This window comes from Chelonia mydas, chromosome 1, assembly GCF_015237465.2.
Source record: "Chelonia mydas isolate rCheMyd1 chromosome 1, rCheMyd1.pri.v2, whole genome shotgun sequence".
NCBI classification, from domain to species: Eukaryota; Metazoa; Chordata; order Testudines; family Cheloniidae; genus Chelonia; species Chelonia mydas.
In genome coordinates, this window is record NC_057849.1 from 33181401 (window position 1) to 33199438 (window position 18038).

General features: G+C 43.4%; 1 protein-coding gene across 3 annotated transcripts in view; it reads right to left on the reverse strand.

Moving 5' to 3' along the window:
- The window catches only part of TMEM123 (transmembrane protein 123), a 33968-nt gene extending 24396 nt beyond the window's left edge, over positions 1 to 9572 (reverse strand). For 2 of the 3 annotated variants that reach the window (XR_006286025.1, XM_027819802.3), the window contains exon 1: positions 9293 to 9572. Coding sequence is in view for 2 of the 3 variants with exons in the window: in XM_027819802.3 (XP_027675603.2) it covers positions 9293 to 9377 (85 nt within the window). In the remaining variant the exon portion in view is untranslated. The remainder of the gene's footprint in view (positions 1 to 9292) is intronic. The other variant, XM_043529528.1, reaches the window with a different exon arrangement.
- Between the last annotated feature and the right edge of the window lie 8466 nt (positions 9573 to 18038).

The following is an 18038-nucleotide window of genomic DNA, read 5'->3' on the forward strand; positions in this document are numbered from 1 at the left end:
ATTGCAGTGAGAGAGCATACTGTAAAGAGCTGCCTGGGGGGAGGGAGGGCTAGAGGTGGCAGGAGCAGGACAGAGAACCAAGCATGCCCCCTTAAACGGTCCTGATGTTCTTAAGGTTTGGAATCTCTGCTCTAAACCTCTCCCTTCCAAGTGATTCTGTAACAGCTGCACACAGGCAATTAGTGCGTTAAGGTTTAAAAACAGATTAAGCAAATTACACACAAGCAAGCATGTGCACGCGCACGCACACATGCACACACAGTTTGCTGTGTAATTTTTATAAGACTGACTTCCAGGCATTCTGTTTGGCACATATAGAGCAATAAACAACGCTACAGAAATGCGACACGGGTATCTAATACTCAGAAAAGTGATATTAATTACTGTACTTGTCTAGCCTACTGCATTTGAGAAACAGTGTGTGATCATTAATAATTAAACATACAGGGCCTGATTCTTCTTTTGGCTACAATGATTTTACACTTGTGTAATTCCACTGACACTAGTGAAGCCACCCCTCACTATCACAGGCCCTGTACTGGGGGGCAGAGGAATGGGTGAGCATTCCCAAATTCTCACTTGTGGAATTTCTTGACTTCTGAGTGATTAACCTGTGCCACCTTGGTACTATGTTCTGACATGGGTTACATGCCCATGCATGGCAGTGAGAATCACCGACACCACCCTATGTGGCCTGCCTGGAACGTGGACCTGGGAGAGCCGCTGTAACTAGAGTAGCTGGGAGGGAAGTGGTTGGGAAGAGCAAGGAAAAGGACAGAGCCTTGGCTACACAGCCCTCCTTGTTGGCCAGTAACAAGTTACAGCAGCAAGGAAACAGGGGAGGAACTGATTTTGGAGTGTGCCTCTAAGTCAAAATGCTGTGTGGAGTAGTGCTGCACATATACCACCCATTAGGGTGGATAAAAATCAATGCTCTAGAAACAAACACAAAAAAACCAAGCAAGAGAAGAATTTTATTTAATTTGGATTTTTTAAATTTAAATTAAACATAGGTTTATTTAAAAAAATATTTATTTAAAATTATCTTCAAGTTAACAACTTATGTTAAGGGTTACATTTATTATAATCTATTCAAATTATTTAATTAAATAAAAAAAAATATTAAGCAGCACAGTACACTCCTGTTTATCCAGAACCCTATTATCCAAACCTCTGCATTATCTGAACCCCTTCCTTGTCCCCCAACATGAGAGACATGCTCTCTATAACACGTCTCTCATGCTGGGGGACCAGGAAGGGATACAGACAACATGGGTGTTCGGATAATGGAGCAGAGACCCCTATCCAGGATTGCGAGGAGGAGCAGGACAATGAGTCCCGGGCGGCAGCATGGCTCCTCCCTCTCAATTATCTAAACTCCCAGTTAGTCAAATGAAACCCATTTTCCCCATGCGACTCAGATAATTGGGAATATACTGTACACTTTTGCTGCCAAGTTTTAAAGGAAGTCAGACCACTGAATTGGTGGAAGTCACTGGCTAAGCACCTGGAACCAGGATCTGTTGATGTGCTAAACCAGCTTTTGACTGCAGTAGCCTCGTCTACAAGTGCAGAGAGAATATTTTCTTCATTTCAGTTTATTTAACCAGTTCTGTTCAATGACTAGTTCAGTCAAAGTTAAGAAACCAACTACTCAGGAAAGTTAAGACAAATCAACTAGAGCTGTGAAATTAATAAGCATAAATTAAATCCTAAAGAGGATTAAGCTATAGCGAGCTAAAACCATTCTGAATCAGAGCACCCCCACAAGAGTTTAATTCACTTTAACTTCACAGCTTTCACTGATTCGTTTTAACTTTTCTGAGCCTCCTCTCTGTAGCAGGGTCAGCCTAGTGTTAGCACATGGGCTACATACAACTGTTAAGAGAAAAGAGGTGAGAGAAAACAAACATGCACACAATAGAAACTGCTAAATTTGCACAAGTGATTAGGAGACTTCTGGTGGTTACTGATTTTTGTGACTTAGCAAGAAAACAAGGACAATCGAGGAGATCAGTGATCCTGCATGGCAAAACATACTGTTTATTACTCTGACAAGGATAGTTTAGTTCTGATTATATGTGACAATACACCATAAAATATACATCAATGTCCTGTAATCCACTTCAGAAATACAATACAGGCTTAGTAATAATGAAATCTCCATTCTTACTTCCCAGTAAAGATCTCAGAATGATCAGGCTTGCAAATCAGTGAGGTGAACTAGTTCCAACTGTATTTTAAACCTAAGGTACCCATTCAAAGTGCAGTGTAGCAAGGCACTTTGATATTATGATGGGACTGATGTAACGTGTAGAATACTTATTTACAACAACAGTGAAATTTCCCAGACTGGTTACGTGAACAGCAGCATAGGAGCAGAGTTAAATTTTTTTCCCCTAGAAAGGACCCAATCCTGAAGTTCTTACTCAGAGTGTAAGGGGGTGGGGAGCTTGCCTGAGAGAGGCCAGCAGGGTCAAGCTTCAGTTTCCCTGACAGTCCAAAGAATGGATTTTAATTCTGTTAAAAGTTAATTTATTGCAATAGTTGTGTCTCTGCTAATGTAATAACCACAATTTATAAGTTCTAGTGATGACATTTTATATGCAAGTTCAATCATCTGCTTTTTGAATGACCTACTTTTAATTCTTTTAAAAGTGTATTCGTTATCTGATCTACCAGCTATTTTATCAGTCACTCTGCTGTTTCCCTTTGCTAGTGTCATCTGTAGATATATCTTGAAACATGACTGTTTGTGGTCTGCTCTGCTGAAGTGGATCAGCTGCATCAAGCTGGCCTAGCCTGAACGAAAGAATGTTTCCTGTGGGGATCTAAGATGGTGTCTGTCACGATGATTTATTCCCATCTCCTGAAAACACTTGTAGTCTATACCACATGCAGTGTCAAATCTCTGACACAAGCTAACTTGGATAGACCAGAAACAAAAACTTTCATACACAGAGAATCAGTCAGTTGTTCCAATTTTATGTGGAAAGGGTCTCCGAGTAATTTCCAACGGCTATTTCTATGAGTGTATCGATGAAATTGAGTGTGATAGCGTATATATAGAAAGTGGAAACCTTCATGTGTGTTAAACCTATGCATAACTAGAGGGTTGTGCACTTTGTTGCTTCTGTAGGCTAAGCTCACAGCACACACCTGGCTCCTTGCATTCTTCCATCCCCGCCACAACCTCCCTGTATCTCAACCTGCCATCCCCCTCTATTTCAGGGACTCTCTGTAACCCCAACATTCCTCCCTTATACAGTAGAGTCTTCGAGTTACAACACCAGAGTTTCGAACTGACCAAGCAATCAACCACACGCCTCATTTGGAACCAGAAGTACACAACAGCACACAGCAAGTACAGTACAGTACTGTGTTAAACATAAACTACTAGAAAATAAAGGAAAAGTTTAAAAAAAGATTTGACAGGTAAGAAAAGTTTCTGTGCTTGTTTCTTTTAAATTAAGACAGTTAAAAGCAGCATTTTTCTTCTGCATAGTAAAGTTCCAAAGCCGCATTAAGTCAATGTTCAATTTTAAACTTTTGAAAGAATAACCATACCATTTTTTCAGAGTTACAAACATTTCTGAGTTATGAACAACCTCCATTACCGAGGTGTTTGCAAGTCTGAGGTTCTACTGTACCACAGACTCTGGTAGACAGACAGACAAAATGCAACGGAATTGCTTCACTGGGCCAAAAATGTCTGAGATATGCACAGTTCTGTCACTTGCATAAAACGAAGAGGAGAAAAATTTACAATGTGTTTTATTCTGCATATTAAAGAAGGCCCTGACCCTAAACTGTGATGGCCACTCAAACTGAGAGTGTGCTAAAGCTCTGCAGTTGGGGCTATAATAGACTCTTTTCCTCTACAGATCACTCACCAGCACTTTGTGATTGAAGTTATGATTGAAATGATGACTGAAGGATTACTCCTGCGCTTAAAGTTAAGCATATGTGGAAGCATTTGCAGGATCAGGGCATGAGTCTGTAGGAGTAATCCAAGTGTTGCATAGAGCTGGTGCTATATATAATCTCACATTATGGGTAGTGAGGATGAAGTTAGTTTTCATCAGAATCCCAATCTAACTTTACCAAAACTGAAGCAACTGGTAGGAGACAATGACAAAATAGGCTAGATTCAGCCCGGAGTCACTCAACTTCTACCAACATAACTCAGAATGCAAGGACCCTGGTACTCCAAAGTTTAACCAGAACAACTTCTGATACTGTGACACCATGTTACAACAGAAAAAAGATATATTAGAATTGGAAAAAGTACAGAGAAGGACAACAAAAATGATTAGGGGAATGTAACAGCTTCTGTATGAAAAAAGATTTAAAAGACTGGGACTTTTCAGCTTGGAAAAAAGACGACTAAGGGGGAATATGAAAGAAGTCTATAAAATCTTGACTGGTGTGGAGAAAGTGAGTAATGAAGTGTTATTCACTCCTTCACCTACCACAAGAACCAGAGGACACCCAATGAAATTAATAGGCAACAGGTTTAAAACAAACTAAAGGAAGTACTTCTTCACACAACACACAGTCAACCTGCGGAACTTGTTGCCAGGGAATGTTGTGAAGGCCAAAACTATAACAGTGTTCAAAAAAGAAATAGACGAGTTCATGGAGGATAGGTCCATCAATGGCTTTTAGTCAAGATGGTCAGGGGTGCAACCCCATGCTCTGGGTGTCCCTAGCCTCTGTTTGCCAGAAGCTGGGAGTGGATAACAGGGGATGGATCACTAGGTAATTGCACTGCTGTGTTCATTCCCTCTGAAGGACCTGGCACTAGCCATTGTCAGAAGACAAGATACTGGGCTAGATGGACCATTGGTCTGACTCAGTATGGCCACTCTTAGGTAGAAAAACATTGGGGGGAGGAACACCTCTTTCTCACTCCCATCTAGAGATAAAGAAAGGGAAGGTGGCTGTGACCACTCTGGGGCCCTAAGCTCCCAAGTTGAGAATCCATGATCACAGGAGCGATCACAGGGCTTGGTACCAGCAACTCACAAGCAAGTGCACATGTCCATATGTCAAGCATAGCATTGTACAATAGGGGTATGTGGCTGGTTTTGCCAATGTTGAACGTTTATAATGTGTCAATGTTCAGTTATCTATCTTTGGATGTAGGGTGGATGAGGACACAAACACAGAGCAGAATTTTGTCTGATATAACTTAACTCTGCATTTCCACTTTTTTGTTTTTAAATGCAACCATAACTCTGAATCTCTGGGATTTTACACATTCATAAATTGATTTTTTTTATTTTTAAACCATAATTTTCTAATAAAGTTTTCCCCTTAAATATTTGACACATATTCATAACTTAACAGCAGATTAAAAAACCACGATCAACTTGAAATCACAATTCTGTCTGAAAACCTATTTCTCTCTATTTTCTCAGGGCCCATTTACTTTCTGTATTTGACAGCATTTTGAGTACTGTCAGTTTCACACTTTCCAGTGTACTGTCAACTAATGAATCATTTTCATCCTTGCTGAAATAGACAAACATCAACAGGAAAGCAGAAAAACCTGTACAACATTTTTGAACAGAATTTAGATTTTTAAAAAGTCAGAACATAATATTTAAGGGGTACTCTATTAGCAACTGACAATGTTTTAAAATTACCTAATATAAAAAAAGGTCTTTACATTGACAGTATTCCTTTATGTTACTCGTCTTGGAATAGAACTTGTAATTTCATCACTATATCATAGTAACAGCCTGATCCAAAGCCCACTGAAGTCATCTGAATCTTTCCAATGTCTTTGGATCAGGCGCTAATAGCTTATTTTTCTACACAGTCAGTTAAGCACAGCTCATAAATATCACATTTCTCAAAAAAAAAAATGCTACTTTACAGTTCATGGAAAATACAGATAATAAAAACAGAACTATCTTCTTTCAACATTTAACCAATATTTGCCAGTCAGCTTGCTTACCAGGGTTTTATATTGGTTTACAAAGACAAATCATGCTGTTCCTTAGGTAAAACAGAACCTCCTGCAGTGTTTCATTGTATGACAGGATCATAATGCATTAAAAAAAGACAATAGACAGGTTACAGCATACGTTCCTTCAGAAGAGCATTTTTTTTATCCAAGGGAGAGTTGTTTTCTACTGAAATGGAGACTTTAAAGCCTGTCATATTCCTCCACCTGCTTTTTTAATTCTATTTTTCATTGCAATTGCACCAAAGTAAACTCAGTGTAAAAACTTTTACTAACTGTTTCAGAGTGGTAGCCATGTTAGTCTGTATCAGCAAAACAAAACAAAAAAAAACCGCACCGAGGACTACTTGTGGCACCTTAGAGACTAACAAATTTATTTGAGCATAAGTTTTATGCCCAAATAAATTTGTTAGTTAGTCTCTAAGGTGCCACAAGTAGTCCTCTTTTTTTTTTCCGTTTTTTTTTTAAACTGACTGTGTATCTGTAAGACGAGAAACAATTCAGGATTGCTAGACCAAGCGATATTTCACTTTAGTTTCTGATGTCAGGTTGCTTTTTTGCAGATTATTTTGGTTACTTATTTAAACAAAATTGTTGTGTTTGTGTGGGACTCCTTGAAAGTAATTTTTCTGGGATTCTATCTGTCTAGCTTTTTACAGCCATCCTTATGGTATGAGTGTTTTCAGAGGGTTATTATCAGTGTGGACTGAATCTGGTGCTTTCACAACTTGAGTTAAAGAACTCATCTGATGTGAGACGGCAGCAATCTGTATACTTGCAGGGATCAGCCACTTGAAGGAAACATTATTATAAGCACCAGACCAGTGCAAGACAAAAAGGGGCCCTTCCTTACATAGAAGAGTAATCCCACAACTGCAGAAAGAGCAGCAGATACCAGTCTTGCCATAAATGTAGCACCGCCTTAGGGCATTTGCTGATCTTCAGCTGGGATAGGGAAAACTATTTCCTCCCTCCCCCAATTTATGACACTATACTACACAACCAGCCAGGAATATTATGGCTCCCTCCTCTCCTTTCTCTGACATCTAGTGTAGGCCCCTAGGATAGTTCACTGGAAGGACCTTGATCTAGGCACCTTGTTCCATCGTTCCAGTTGCTTCTGTCAGCTATGGTTTTGATTGTACTGATCTCGTATATGAGTATCTTCTCTCCCTATTTTGTGTCCACATAAATTAGTATTTTTCTTTGTTGAAGGGAAGAGGGGATAATGGAATTCAAAGCTGAACAAGAAAACAAAATCTAGGGGAGTTGTTTCCTTTTCTGCTTTCTTGCAATGTACAAGAAGGTTTATGGGAATTTTTTTTAAGGAAAGAAAGGGAGGGGGTTCTACTTGTTTTTTCACGTTAGCAGTATCAAGAATGTCAAATCTTGTCTCCCGTTTTGATGGAGGTCTCCTTTAAAGGAATCAGAGTTATGGATTGAGAGCTTTCAGCTATAAATTGAAGGGGTTAGGAATTGATTCTTTAACAAAAGACCTTTCTCTTCCAATCGTTTGTTAGACATTTGAATCAAATGCATCTTAATGGAAACCAAAGAGAAAGTTTTAAACACTGTGATTAAGAGGGGAAGTGATTTTTATTCAGTCATGTTTTGCATCCTTAGTATCTGTGAAATCAAAACCTACTAGACATCCATAGGATCCTCCAAGAAAAACTGGGAAGATATGACCTGAATTTCCATTGTAAAGAAAGCAGCAGACTGATTTTTATTATTATTATTATTATTATTATTTTAAAAAAGGAATACACATTTTGGGCCTTTTTATACATCAAAACCACTTTTCTTTTCCTTTGCAAGACACCTTTAAAACAGACAGATGGCGATTCTCTCCAATATCATAATTTTTTGGTCTGGTTTTCTGAGCTTTTGCTTCTTTACTGACCCAATGGCTAATACAATTTTATTCCGATTTCAATTCCTACCCTAGACATCTTGCAGGTCATAGAACAAACAGGTTATGAGATTGCAGAAATAATCTCAGTGCCATGGTTCAGATTTTATTAGGAAAAAAGTTAACAATGTAACCAAACAGTAAACATGATAAAACCAACGGTAAACTGTGTGTTTGAAATGAGGGTCATTTTGGAAGTGTGCACAACAGATTCCCAGACTCTGTACTTTAGCTATGTTTCAGAGTAGCAGCCGTGTTAGTCTGTATTCGCAAAAAGAAAAGGAGTACTAGTGGCACCTTAGAGACTAACCAATTTATTTGAGCATAAGCTTTGGTGAACTACAGCTCACTTCATCAGAATGCATCCGATGAAGTGAGCTGTAGCTCACGAAAGCTTATGCTCAAATAAATTGGTTAGTCTCTAAGGTGCCACTAGTACTCCTTTTCTTTTTGTACTTTAGCTAATCCATCTGAAGTGGGCATTGCCTGAGGGTAAAAGCAAACCTGGTCCATTCCCTCCCTCCCTCCCTCCCTAAGGGAGTAAAACTTCTCTTTGGACATAGCTTAGCATGTCATCACTTACAGAGTGGATAAGATGTGCACAACTGAGCCAATAAATATGATACCATCACTCAGTAAATACAGATCGTAAATCTTTCTGCACACTGTAAAACTGTAATCCTGATTGCAAAGTGTGATTTTGACATAAAGTAGCCATCTACGCCTTAGATTAGATCATCCTAGAATGGTGAAAAGCATCTTTTGCAAGTGTCTTTGAAAGGCACAACACACTTCTGCTATACCTGTATTTGATCCCTTATCTTAAAAAGCCCCAGTGTGCAAAACAAACTAAGATGATGACTGCTCTAGTTAGAGACTAACACCCCATTAGTATCCGTGTGGTATGAAAACTTGCTTTTATACGCCTGCATGACCAGAGGCTCCCGGGACTCTAATGAAAGCTGGATTTACATCTTTCCAGGCTATCCCAGGCTTCGGAAATACAAGACCGTTTTAACTGGGACCTCAGTACCGCGATACCCGAACAGCAGCGAGGCAGCTGTGCCAGGACGAAGGGCTAGGTTTCTGAGCAACCGGTCCTTGGCATCTCTCGGACACAGTTTAGGAAGGCAGCAAGCCGGTCCCTGCTTTCAGAAAAGGTTGAGGAACACTGAGCTAGGTGAGCTAAGGCCACTTCCAATGTCCGGGCAGCCCCTACAAGGAGCACTCGCCAGACCGCTAGGTCTCCCCGGTGATTTGCTCTGCCAGGGGCCCTTCACCCACGTGGGAGGCGAGCAGCCGTCAGGGGCCCGGCAGGGGGCGGTTCGGGTCCCACTCGGGGCACGGCGCCGGCACACAGGGAAAAGCCCCTTCTGGGCGCACCGTTACCCATGGCTCTGACTTACCGACCGCGGCGAGACAGGAGGCGGCGAACAGCAGCAGCAGCGCCGCAGCGTGCAAAAGGCTGGCAGCCCCCGCGGAGCGTCTCATGGTCCTGGGAGGGAAGGGGGGAGGGGGTCTGCCCCGTGCCTAGCCCTAGACAGCCCCCAGGGCAGGAGGCGAGGGCCGAGCGCTGCTGCTACCTGATGCTGGCCGGCTGCGCCCGCCCCAACTCCGCGCCTCTCTGCGAGCAGCCAGGCGGAGAGCGGGGCCCGGCGGCAGGGAGCTCACGTGGTGGAGCTGGCGGGAGCGGAGGGGCGCGGCGCTGCCCGGCGGGGCGGGGCGGGGCGGGACAGGCTGAAGCGGCGGCTGCCTTGGCGGCAGGGGGCGGAGGAAGCGGTTCCCGCCCCGCTGCGGGGAGCCGCGCCCAGGCCTGTGGGCTAGGGACCGAGCCTGGGAGACAGGCCGCCGGTGGCCTTCCCACGTGCGGCGCGGCGCGTCGCCTTGGGGCGGGGGGGGGGGGCTGCGTTTCCGCTCTGCTCCCCCCTGATGTGCCCCGGCCGCGTTAGGGACGTGGCCACAGGCAGGTGGGGTGGGGTGCAGAATTCAGGGTGAATGCAGCCCCTCTCCTTGGAAACTTCCTCTCCGCTCTGCCTGGCAGGAGCCAGCCTTCCCTCCCTCCCGCCCGACCAGCCCCGCTGGAGGCTTGTCAATCCCTACCGCACCTCAGAAAGAAAAGCAGGACTTGTGGCACCTTAGAGACTAACAGATTTATTAGAGCATAAGCTTTCGTGAGGTACAGCTTATGCTCAAATAAATTGGTTAGTCTCTAAGGTGCCACAAGTCCTCCTTTTTCTTTTTTGCTAATACAGACTAACAGGGCTGCTACTCTGAAACCACCACACCTCAGTCCTTGATTTCCACCCCCATGAAGTCAGCCAACCCTAGAAGGCAGCTGGCCAGCGAGGATCAGCTGAGTGCTGCCTGCTACTCGGCCTTTGCGGGTATGTCTACACAGCGTTTTGGAGCCAGCCTCGCAGTCAGGGTGCTAGGTCTCTCAAAATAGCTGTGTTATAGATAGTACTTTTGCTGTGGGCTGGGCTCCAGCTCTGAAGTCTCTGTCCGCTGGGTTTCAAAGCCCCATCTCCAGCCCAAGCCACAACTTCAAAGCGCTGGCTGCGTACAGCTCTTTGTAGAGCACTAGCCTGATTCCTGCTAGCTGAAGTCTGTTGACGAGGCTGAGAGGGTGGCTCCAAACTGCTGTGTAGCCCAGTAGGTCTAAAACTTCTTTTTCTGGTGACCCCTTTCACATTGCAAGCCTCTGAGTGCGACCCCCCCCCCCCAATCAAGTTAAACATACTGTTTAATATATTTAACACCATTATAAATGCTGGAGGCAAGCGGGGTTTGGGGTGGAGGTTGATAACTCCTCCCCCCCCAGGGGTCCCAACCTGGTGAGAACCCCTGGGTGTAGACATACCCTGTCTGCCTGCTCCATTCAGGTTCTCTCTCACTATGGGGACTTGATCCCACAGCTCCTCCTGTCCAGTCTGAAGGCAATATTTTTTGTGGGATAGCACTGATCAGGCCTTTTAATGCACTGCAAGGGCTCAGCATATAATTGCATCTACCATGTTAGCAGTATTTCCAAACCCAAGCATTACAAAAATCACAGGTCAGGCCTCAAAAAATCATTAGTTTGGCTTAAAAATCATGAGATTTTAAAGAAATAATTTAATCTTGGACTCTTTAATTTCTAAATTTTGAGCCTTTCAGGTGACCTCAGGTCATATTTTCAAGCTTTTCTCTGCAATCATGAAGGCTAGAAATTTACTTTTTAAAGGCAAAAACTGACTCACACATAATCATGAATCCAAGAGCTAGGGCTTTGAGGAACAACAACAAAAACTGAAAAAGTTGGCCACACTGGTTGTTAATCACATGGAACCTTGTCCTGAGAAATTCTCAGCATCTACAACTCCCACTGAAGGCAGTGGAAGTTGATGACACTCAGCCTTTTGCTCATTGCTTAGCATCTCGCATGCTGGCCTTGGGAGTTTATGGATATAGATTGTAGATTGAGAGCAACAGATCAGCAAGTGTGTGAGTACATTTCAAAATGCTAGCTACTCCCTGCCTCAGTGTGCACCATAAACATCAGGAATGTTAGGAAATAAAACTATTTTAAGTTGTATTTCCCAATGGTTATATTCCTACAATTTGACTCTCCAGGCATGTATTACTACACATTTTTATGGCTTGCGTCTAGGATGGGTCCCTTCCTTTGAGTAAGCTTTATGTATGTCACATCATTTCTTTAAAAGAACAAACAAACTCTCTGGGTACTGTGTATGCATGCATGCATGTATGTGTGTGTCTGATCCACCTGGGTGGAGCTCTCTTGATTCCTTCTATCTGTGTAGAGTACCACTGAAACAAATATAGACACACAGATCTACGTGTGTGGATCATTTTTCAGGATTAGGGCCCAGATCCATAAAGGTATTTAGGCTCCTAACATCCACTGAATTTTCATTCTGGGCCTAAGGCCCTAAGTCTTGGTGTCTGCCACCTCGGCCTGAGTTGGGTTTCCTCCATTGCAAGTATACTAAGAAAGACATGGCATTTTCCCCCCTACTTCTACCATTTTCTCTGCCTAAGTCATTTTCTCTTGTTTTTTGTTTTGTTGCTGAAACTTTGAATTCTCTCTTTTCTTTTTTAAATATTGTTTTGAGTTTGAGAATGCCGCCTGCCATTCTCTTTTGTTCTACTCTTCCTTCACCTGGCCTGACTGTCATTGCATTGAGTCAGCTCTTCCTAGTCTCGCCTGTTTACATGAGATGCTACATTAAATGATGCAATACAGGAGGCAGTTTGTGTTGGCCTACGTGAGATAGTGTTATATGAATGAATTTTTTAAAATGTGTCACAGATTAAGAAAATAGTTAAAGGAGCCAGTGCCATGTTAGAGAAGATTTATCTGCAAATTGTGTTTTCCCATGAGTGCTGATTGATTTTAGGAAAGCCAGTGTTTATGAAAGATATGGGGAAATATATTACAGGGTATTTTTCTTTTCTCTACTACTATTACTACTAACAGCAGCAAAGAGATTATTTATCTTGGAAAGTTCTAGACCAGTAGTCACCAACCAGTAGATCGCGATTGACTGGTTGATCGCAGAGCCTCTGCCAGTCAATCGCTGTCTCTGGCTGCTAAAAATCCAGTGGTGCAGCAGGGCTAAGGCAGGCTCCCTGCCTGCCCTGGCCCCACTCTGCTCCCAAATTGGCTGGCACATCCCTGCATGGGGAGGAGGGGGTCTCCGTGTGCTGCTCCCACCTGTAGGCACTGCCTCTGCAGCTCTCATTGACCTGTAGGGAGGGGCAGCACCCAGAGCCACGTGCCCCCCTTTCCCCAGGGGCTGCAGGGACATGCCAGCAACTTCTGGGAGTGGTGCGGGACTGGGGCAGGCAGGGAACTTGCCTTAGCCCTGCTGTGCTGCCGCCCAAGGTAAGTGCCGCCCGGTGGGAGCCTGCACCCCTTCCACACAACAACCCCCTGCCCCAGCCCTGAGCCCCCTCCTGGAGCCTACACCCCAACCCCTCTCCTACACCCCAACCCCCTGTCCCATCCCAGAGCCCCCTCGTGCATCCAAACTCCCTCCCAGAGCTTGCACCCCTCACTACCTCCTACACCCCAACTGCCTGTCCTAGGCTCAGCCCAGAGTCCCCCCCCCCACTCTGAACCCCTTGGCCTCAGCCCAGAGTCCACACCCCCTCCCGCATAGCAGCCCCCTGCTTCAGAGAAGGGGCGGGGTAGATCCTGGGTTGCACTTAAATTCAAAAAGTGATCTTATGCTTAAAAAGGTTGGAGACCACTGTTCTAGGCCTTGATCCTACAATGAGCTGCACATGGGGGCAAGGGTCCTCCTGCCCAAGCTCAATACAGGATTGGGGCCATGTTATGTTTGAGTATGCTCTATGTTGTAGTGTTATAGAAGACAGGAGAAAATATTGGGTGGCTTAGAGGTGTGTGAAGGGGATATTGACATATCATAGTGATATACAGAGAGACTAGCTAGGTTGTACATAAAAGGAACCTATGTTGTAGCTGTAAACATTTGAAGAGAATGCTGGAACAGCTAGTGCGTGCATTTGTGTGTGTATGCATGTACCCATGGAAATGAGGGGGTAACTGAAAGTGTTCAGAGTGGGGAAGGAACCTTGACAACTCTTAACTCTAGGGTACAGATGTGGGGACCTGCATGAAAGACCCCCTAAGCTTATTCTGACCAGCTTAGATTAAAAACTTCCCCAAGGTACAAACTTTGCCTTGTCCTTGAACCCTATGCTGCAACCACCAAGCGTGTTAAACAAAGAACAGGGAAAGAGCCTACTTGGAGACATCTTCCCCCTCTGCAAAATATCCCCCCAAGCCCTACACCCCCTTTCCTGGGAAAGGCTTGATAAAAAGCCTCACCAATTTGTACAGGTGAACACAGACCCAAACCCTTGGATCTTAAGAACAAGGAAAAAGCAATCAGGTTCCTAAAAGAAGAATTTTAATTAAAGAAAAGGTAAAAGAATCACCTCTGTAAAATCAGGATGGTAAATACCTTACAGGGTAATCAGACTCAAAACATAGAGAATCCCTCTAGGGAGAGCCTTAAGTTACAAAAAGACACAAAACAGGAATATACATTCCATTCAGCACAGCTATTTTACCAGCCATTAAACAAAAGAAAATCTAACGCATTTCTAGCTAGATTACTTACTAACTTAACAGAAGTTCTGAAGAGCATTCCTGACCTGGTCCCGGCAAAAGCATCACACAGACAGACAGACAGACAGACCCTTTGTTCCCCCCCTCCAGCTTTGAAAGTAACTTGTCTCCTCATTGGTCATTTTGGTCAGGTGCCAGCGAGGTTATCCTAGCTTCTTAACCCTTTACAGGTGAAAGGGTTTTGCCTCTGGCCAGGAGGGATTTTATAGTTCTGTATATAGAAAGGTGGATAATCTTCCCTTTATGTTTATGACAAGAGTGGATAAAGGCTGCTAAGGACAGAAGGAAACAAAACTGTATATAAGCAAATCTTATTGGAATAATTAATTAAGTAACCTTTTCTCAATAACAGTTTGAAGTGGGTCACTTAGGCCTCAATAACGAAATGTAAGTTTGTTCTCCTCATCAATAGGGCAATATATTGTTGATCGAGAACAACAGTAAGGTGCAAATACCCTCTTTCTTCATCCTTCTTAAGAATATTTTGAACCAGGATTGCAGTTTTCATACTTTGCACACCCTGTTTAAATTGGCATCGGCTCTACAGACTATTGTAGTCTGTTGTTGTTGTTTCATGCTGTTAAGCAATCAGAACAAAAGACGTGCGATGTGAAAGTATTGTGAAATTTCTCTGCGTACTCGAGAGCGTTGTACATCACTCGCTATTATACTATATGACTGAATTGTAGTCATTCTTCTGTCTTCTGTAGAGCTAAATATACTGTATAACGGGTTCTCAAACTTCATTACACCGTGACCCCCTTCTGAGAGTGAAAATTACTACACAACCCCAGGAAGGGGGACCAAAGCCTGAGCTCTGCTGCCCTGAGCTGGGGGTGGGGGGAAAGCTGAAGCCCAGGTGGAAGGCCTGTAACCTGAGTCTCGCCACTCAGGCTGAAGCCCTCATGCTTTGGCTCCATCCCATGGGGTCCAGGAAGTCTTACGCCAGCCCTGGCGACCCCATTAAAATGGGGTCGCAACCCACAGTTTGAGAATGGCTGCTTTATAAGAATAGCAGAGAAAAAAATCTTTAGAAGTCCTTCCATGACTAATTTTGCAAGAGTATTTGTTTAAAGTTTTTTCATGATACCTATAAATTTGAAGATGATGTTAACATTTTTGTGGAGGAAAAATATAAAAGTTAGGTAAGCATGCCTTATTTTAAAGAGTGGAATGTGTGTAGACTTTTATAGAATAGAAAGCATGAAAAAGTGTCATTCCTTGCTAGCAAACTCATAAATTAGAGGAGAATAATTTCTATTTATGTAGGTCATTGTATAGCTCCATCAAAGTGACAGCTGACTGCATCACAAATAATGAATATTTTGTCACAGCACCACTGTGCTGTGCTATCTCAGTTTTGAAGATTGGGAGTTGAAGCACAGAGAGATTAAGTAACTTATCCAAGATCATACAAACGGTTTGTGGCAGAGCTGGGAGCTGAATTCAGATTCCCGAGTCCCATGCCAGTGCTTTAACCACAAAACCATCCTATCTTCTTTTCACTCACTTTTGTTCTCTGTGACTAAGCCTCATCAAGAGCCTCTAGTAAATTAAAATGTTAAAATAAAATTACATTTTTGTTATGGGGTAGTTTGGCTATATAACATGCACCAAGTCAAAATAGTTTACAGTTCTATATTTCTGGCATTCTGTTATTTCTCTGATCTGCTCTGGTTCTTGTACAGCTTTCATAATTGTACTGAGTACCTTCCAGAAATGCATCTCCCCTGTGTTTTTATGGTTCAGCTGAGAAGACAGCAAAACAAAGCCCTTCTCTGTAATTTAGATAAAAATAGTACCTGAAACTACATTGGCTAGGCTAAAAATTAAAAACACTAATAATCTCTTAGTTTCTCAGTGTCACAAGGTGACTGGCCTTTTAAGAGGAGATGGACCCAGCCCCACCAGAGAGTAGTTAGGTGCCTTCCAGCTGAAGCTGTAGGGCCTGATGAAGAGCACCTGGCATATGTAAAACAAAAGCTCAGCTGAGGAGGACAGCTAGAATGGGGATGCATTACAAGGAGCAGGAGGTCTCTAACAGATGTCCCTGATGTAGGGGGGAGGACTAAGGTGGCCAACTTTCCAATTTGTGAAAACCGGACACTGAGCAAACCGCCCCTGCTCTGCCTCTTCCCTCAAGACCCCGCCCCTGCTCCACCTCTTCCCACCTAAGGCCCTGCCCTGCTTTGCCTCTTCCCTTGTGGCTCTGTCCCCCGCTTCTCTTCCCTCCCCCATCGGTCAAAAACCAGATGCCTGGAAACCCTAGAGAGGACCCAGGCTGGGGGGGGATTCCAGAGAGAGTATAAAACGACAGAAACTGAACAGCCCCCAAGAGGGGTTGTCGAGTTTCCTTCCCCACTCTGAACTCTAAGGTACAGATGTGGGGACCTGCATGAAAGACCCCCTAAGCTTATTCTGACCAGCTTAGGTTAAAAACTTCCCCAAGGTACAAATGTTGCCTTGTCCTTGAACCCTATGCTGCCACCACCAAGCATGTTAAACAAAGAACAGGGAAAGGGCCCACTTGGGGACATCTTTCCCCAAAATATCCCCCCAAGCCTTACACCCCCTTTCCTGGGGAAGGCTTGATAAAAATCCTCACTAATTTGTACAGGTGAACACAGACCCAAACACTTAGATCTTAAGAACAAGGAAAAAGCAATCAGGTTCTTAAAAGAAGAATTTTGATTAAAGAAAAGGTAAAAGAATCACCTCTGTAAAATCAGGATGGTAAATACCTTACAGGGTAATCAGATTCAAAACATAGAGAATCCCTCTAGGCAAAACCTTAAGTTACAAAAAGACACAAAACCAGAAATATACATTCCACCCAGCACAGTTTATTTTACCAGCCATTAAACAGAAGGAAATCTAACGCATTTCTATCTAGATTACTTACTAACTAACAGAAGTTCTGAGACTGCATTCCTGATCTGTTCCCGGCAAAAGCATCACACAGATAGACAAACCCTTTGTTTCCCCCCACTCCAGAGTTGAAAAAGTATCTTGTCCCCTCGTTGGTCATTTTGGTCAGGTGCCAGCGAGATTATTTTAGCTTCTTAACCCTTTACAGGTGAAAGGGTTTTGCCTCTGGCCAGGAGCGATTTTATAGTACTGTGTACAGAAAGGTGGTTACTCTTCCCTTTATTTTTATGACAGCGGTGGATTGCTTAGCCCAAGAGGAGCAGAAGATTTTATTTTTGGTTTGTCTGGATTTTCATCCCCTGGAAAGGTTGACTCTTATGTGACTTAGTACAGGGCTAAAGTCACCTCAGCAGCTGAGTGTGCTGAAAGATGTGTGGGATGGTGAAGACAAAGGACAGGAACTGAGGCAAGGTGTCTGCAGGAGCATGCTTCACCACAGGGGGGAACGTTCAGAGACTGCACCCTGCTACACTGGACTTATAGGCCCTGATTCCAAAAAGCACTTCTAGTCAGGAAAGTGCTTGGGTCCCACTGAAGTCCTGAGGAGGGGTGCCTTGAGTGCATGCTTGACTGCTGTAGAATCATGACTTAAGTGAGATCAGAATCTGGTCAAATTTTAACCCATTTCATTAATGTGTTGTGCGCGTGTGCTCACACCCACACACGGAAATTGCTCTCTAATTCCACTCACAATAATAGGATTGAGGTGCTTTTGTGATTTCTTCACTGCTTTGTGCAATGCTTTTACTTCTTCCACTTTCTCAGCGGTCTTAGCTTGTTTACATTTTTCCTGTAGTATTCTTCTTTCACAGACTTGACCAGCTTTCCTCTGTTTGCTTACAATTTCCAGTTACTTCCTCCACTGCATTTTGTGTTGTGTCCTTGAATAGTTCCCATCCATTCTGTAGTGAGATTTCTTCATTGCAGAGTAATGGCCTGAAACGCCCCCAAGTACTACTTTGTATGCCTCCCTCACAAAGTTATCCTTTAATTTATCAAGATCAAATTTGGCTCCAGTTGCACCCATCATTTTCTCAGACTTTAACTTAATTGTAACCTTTCCC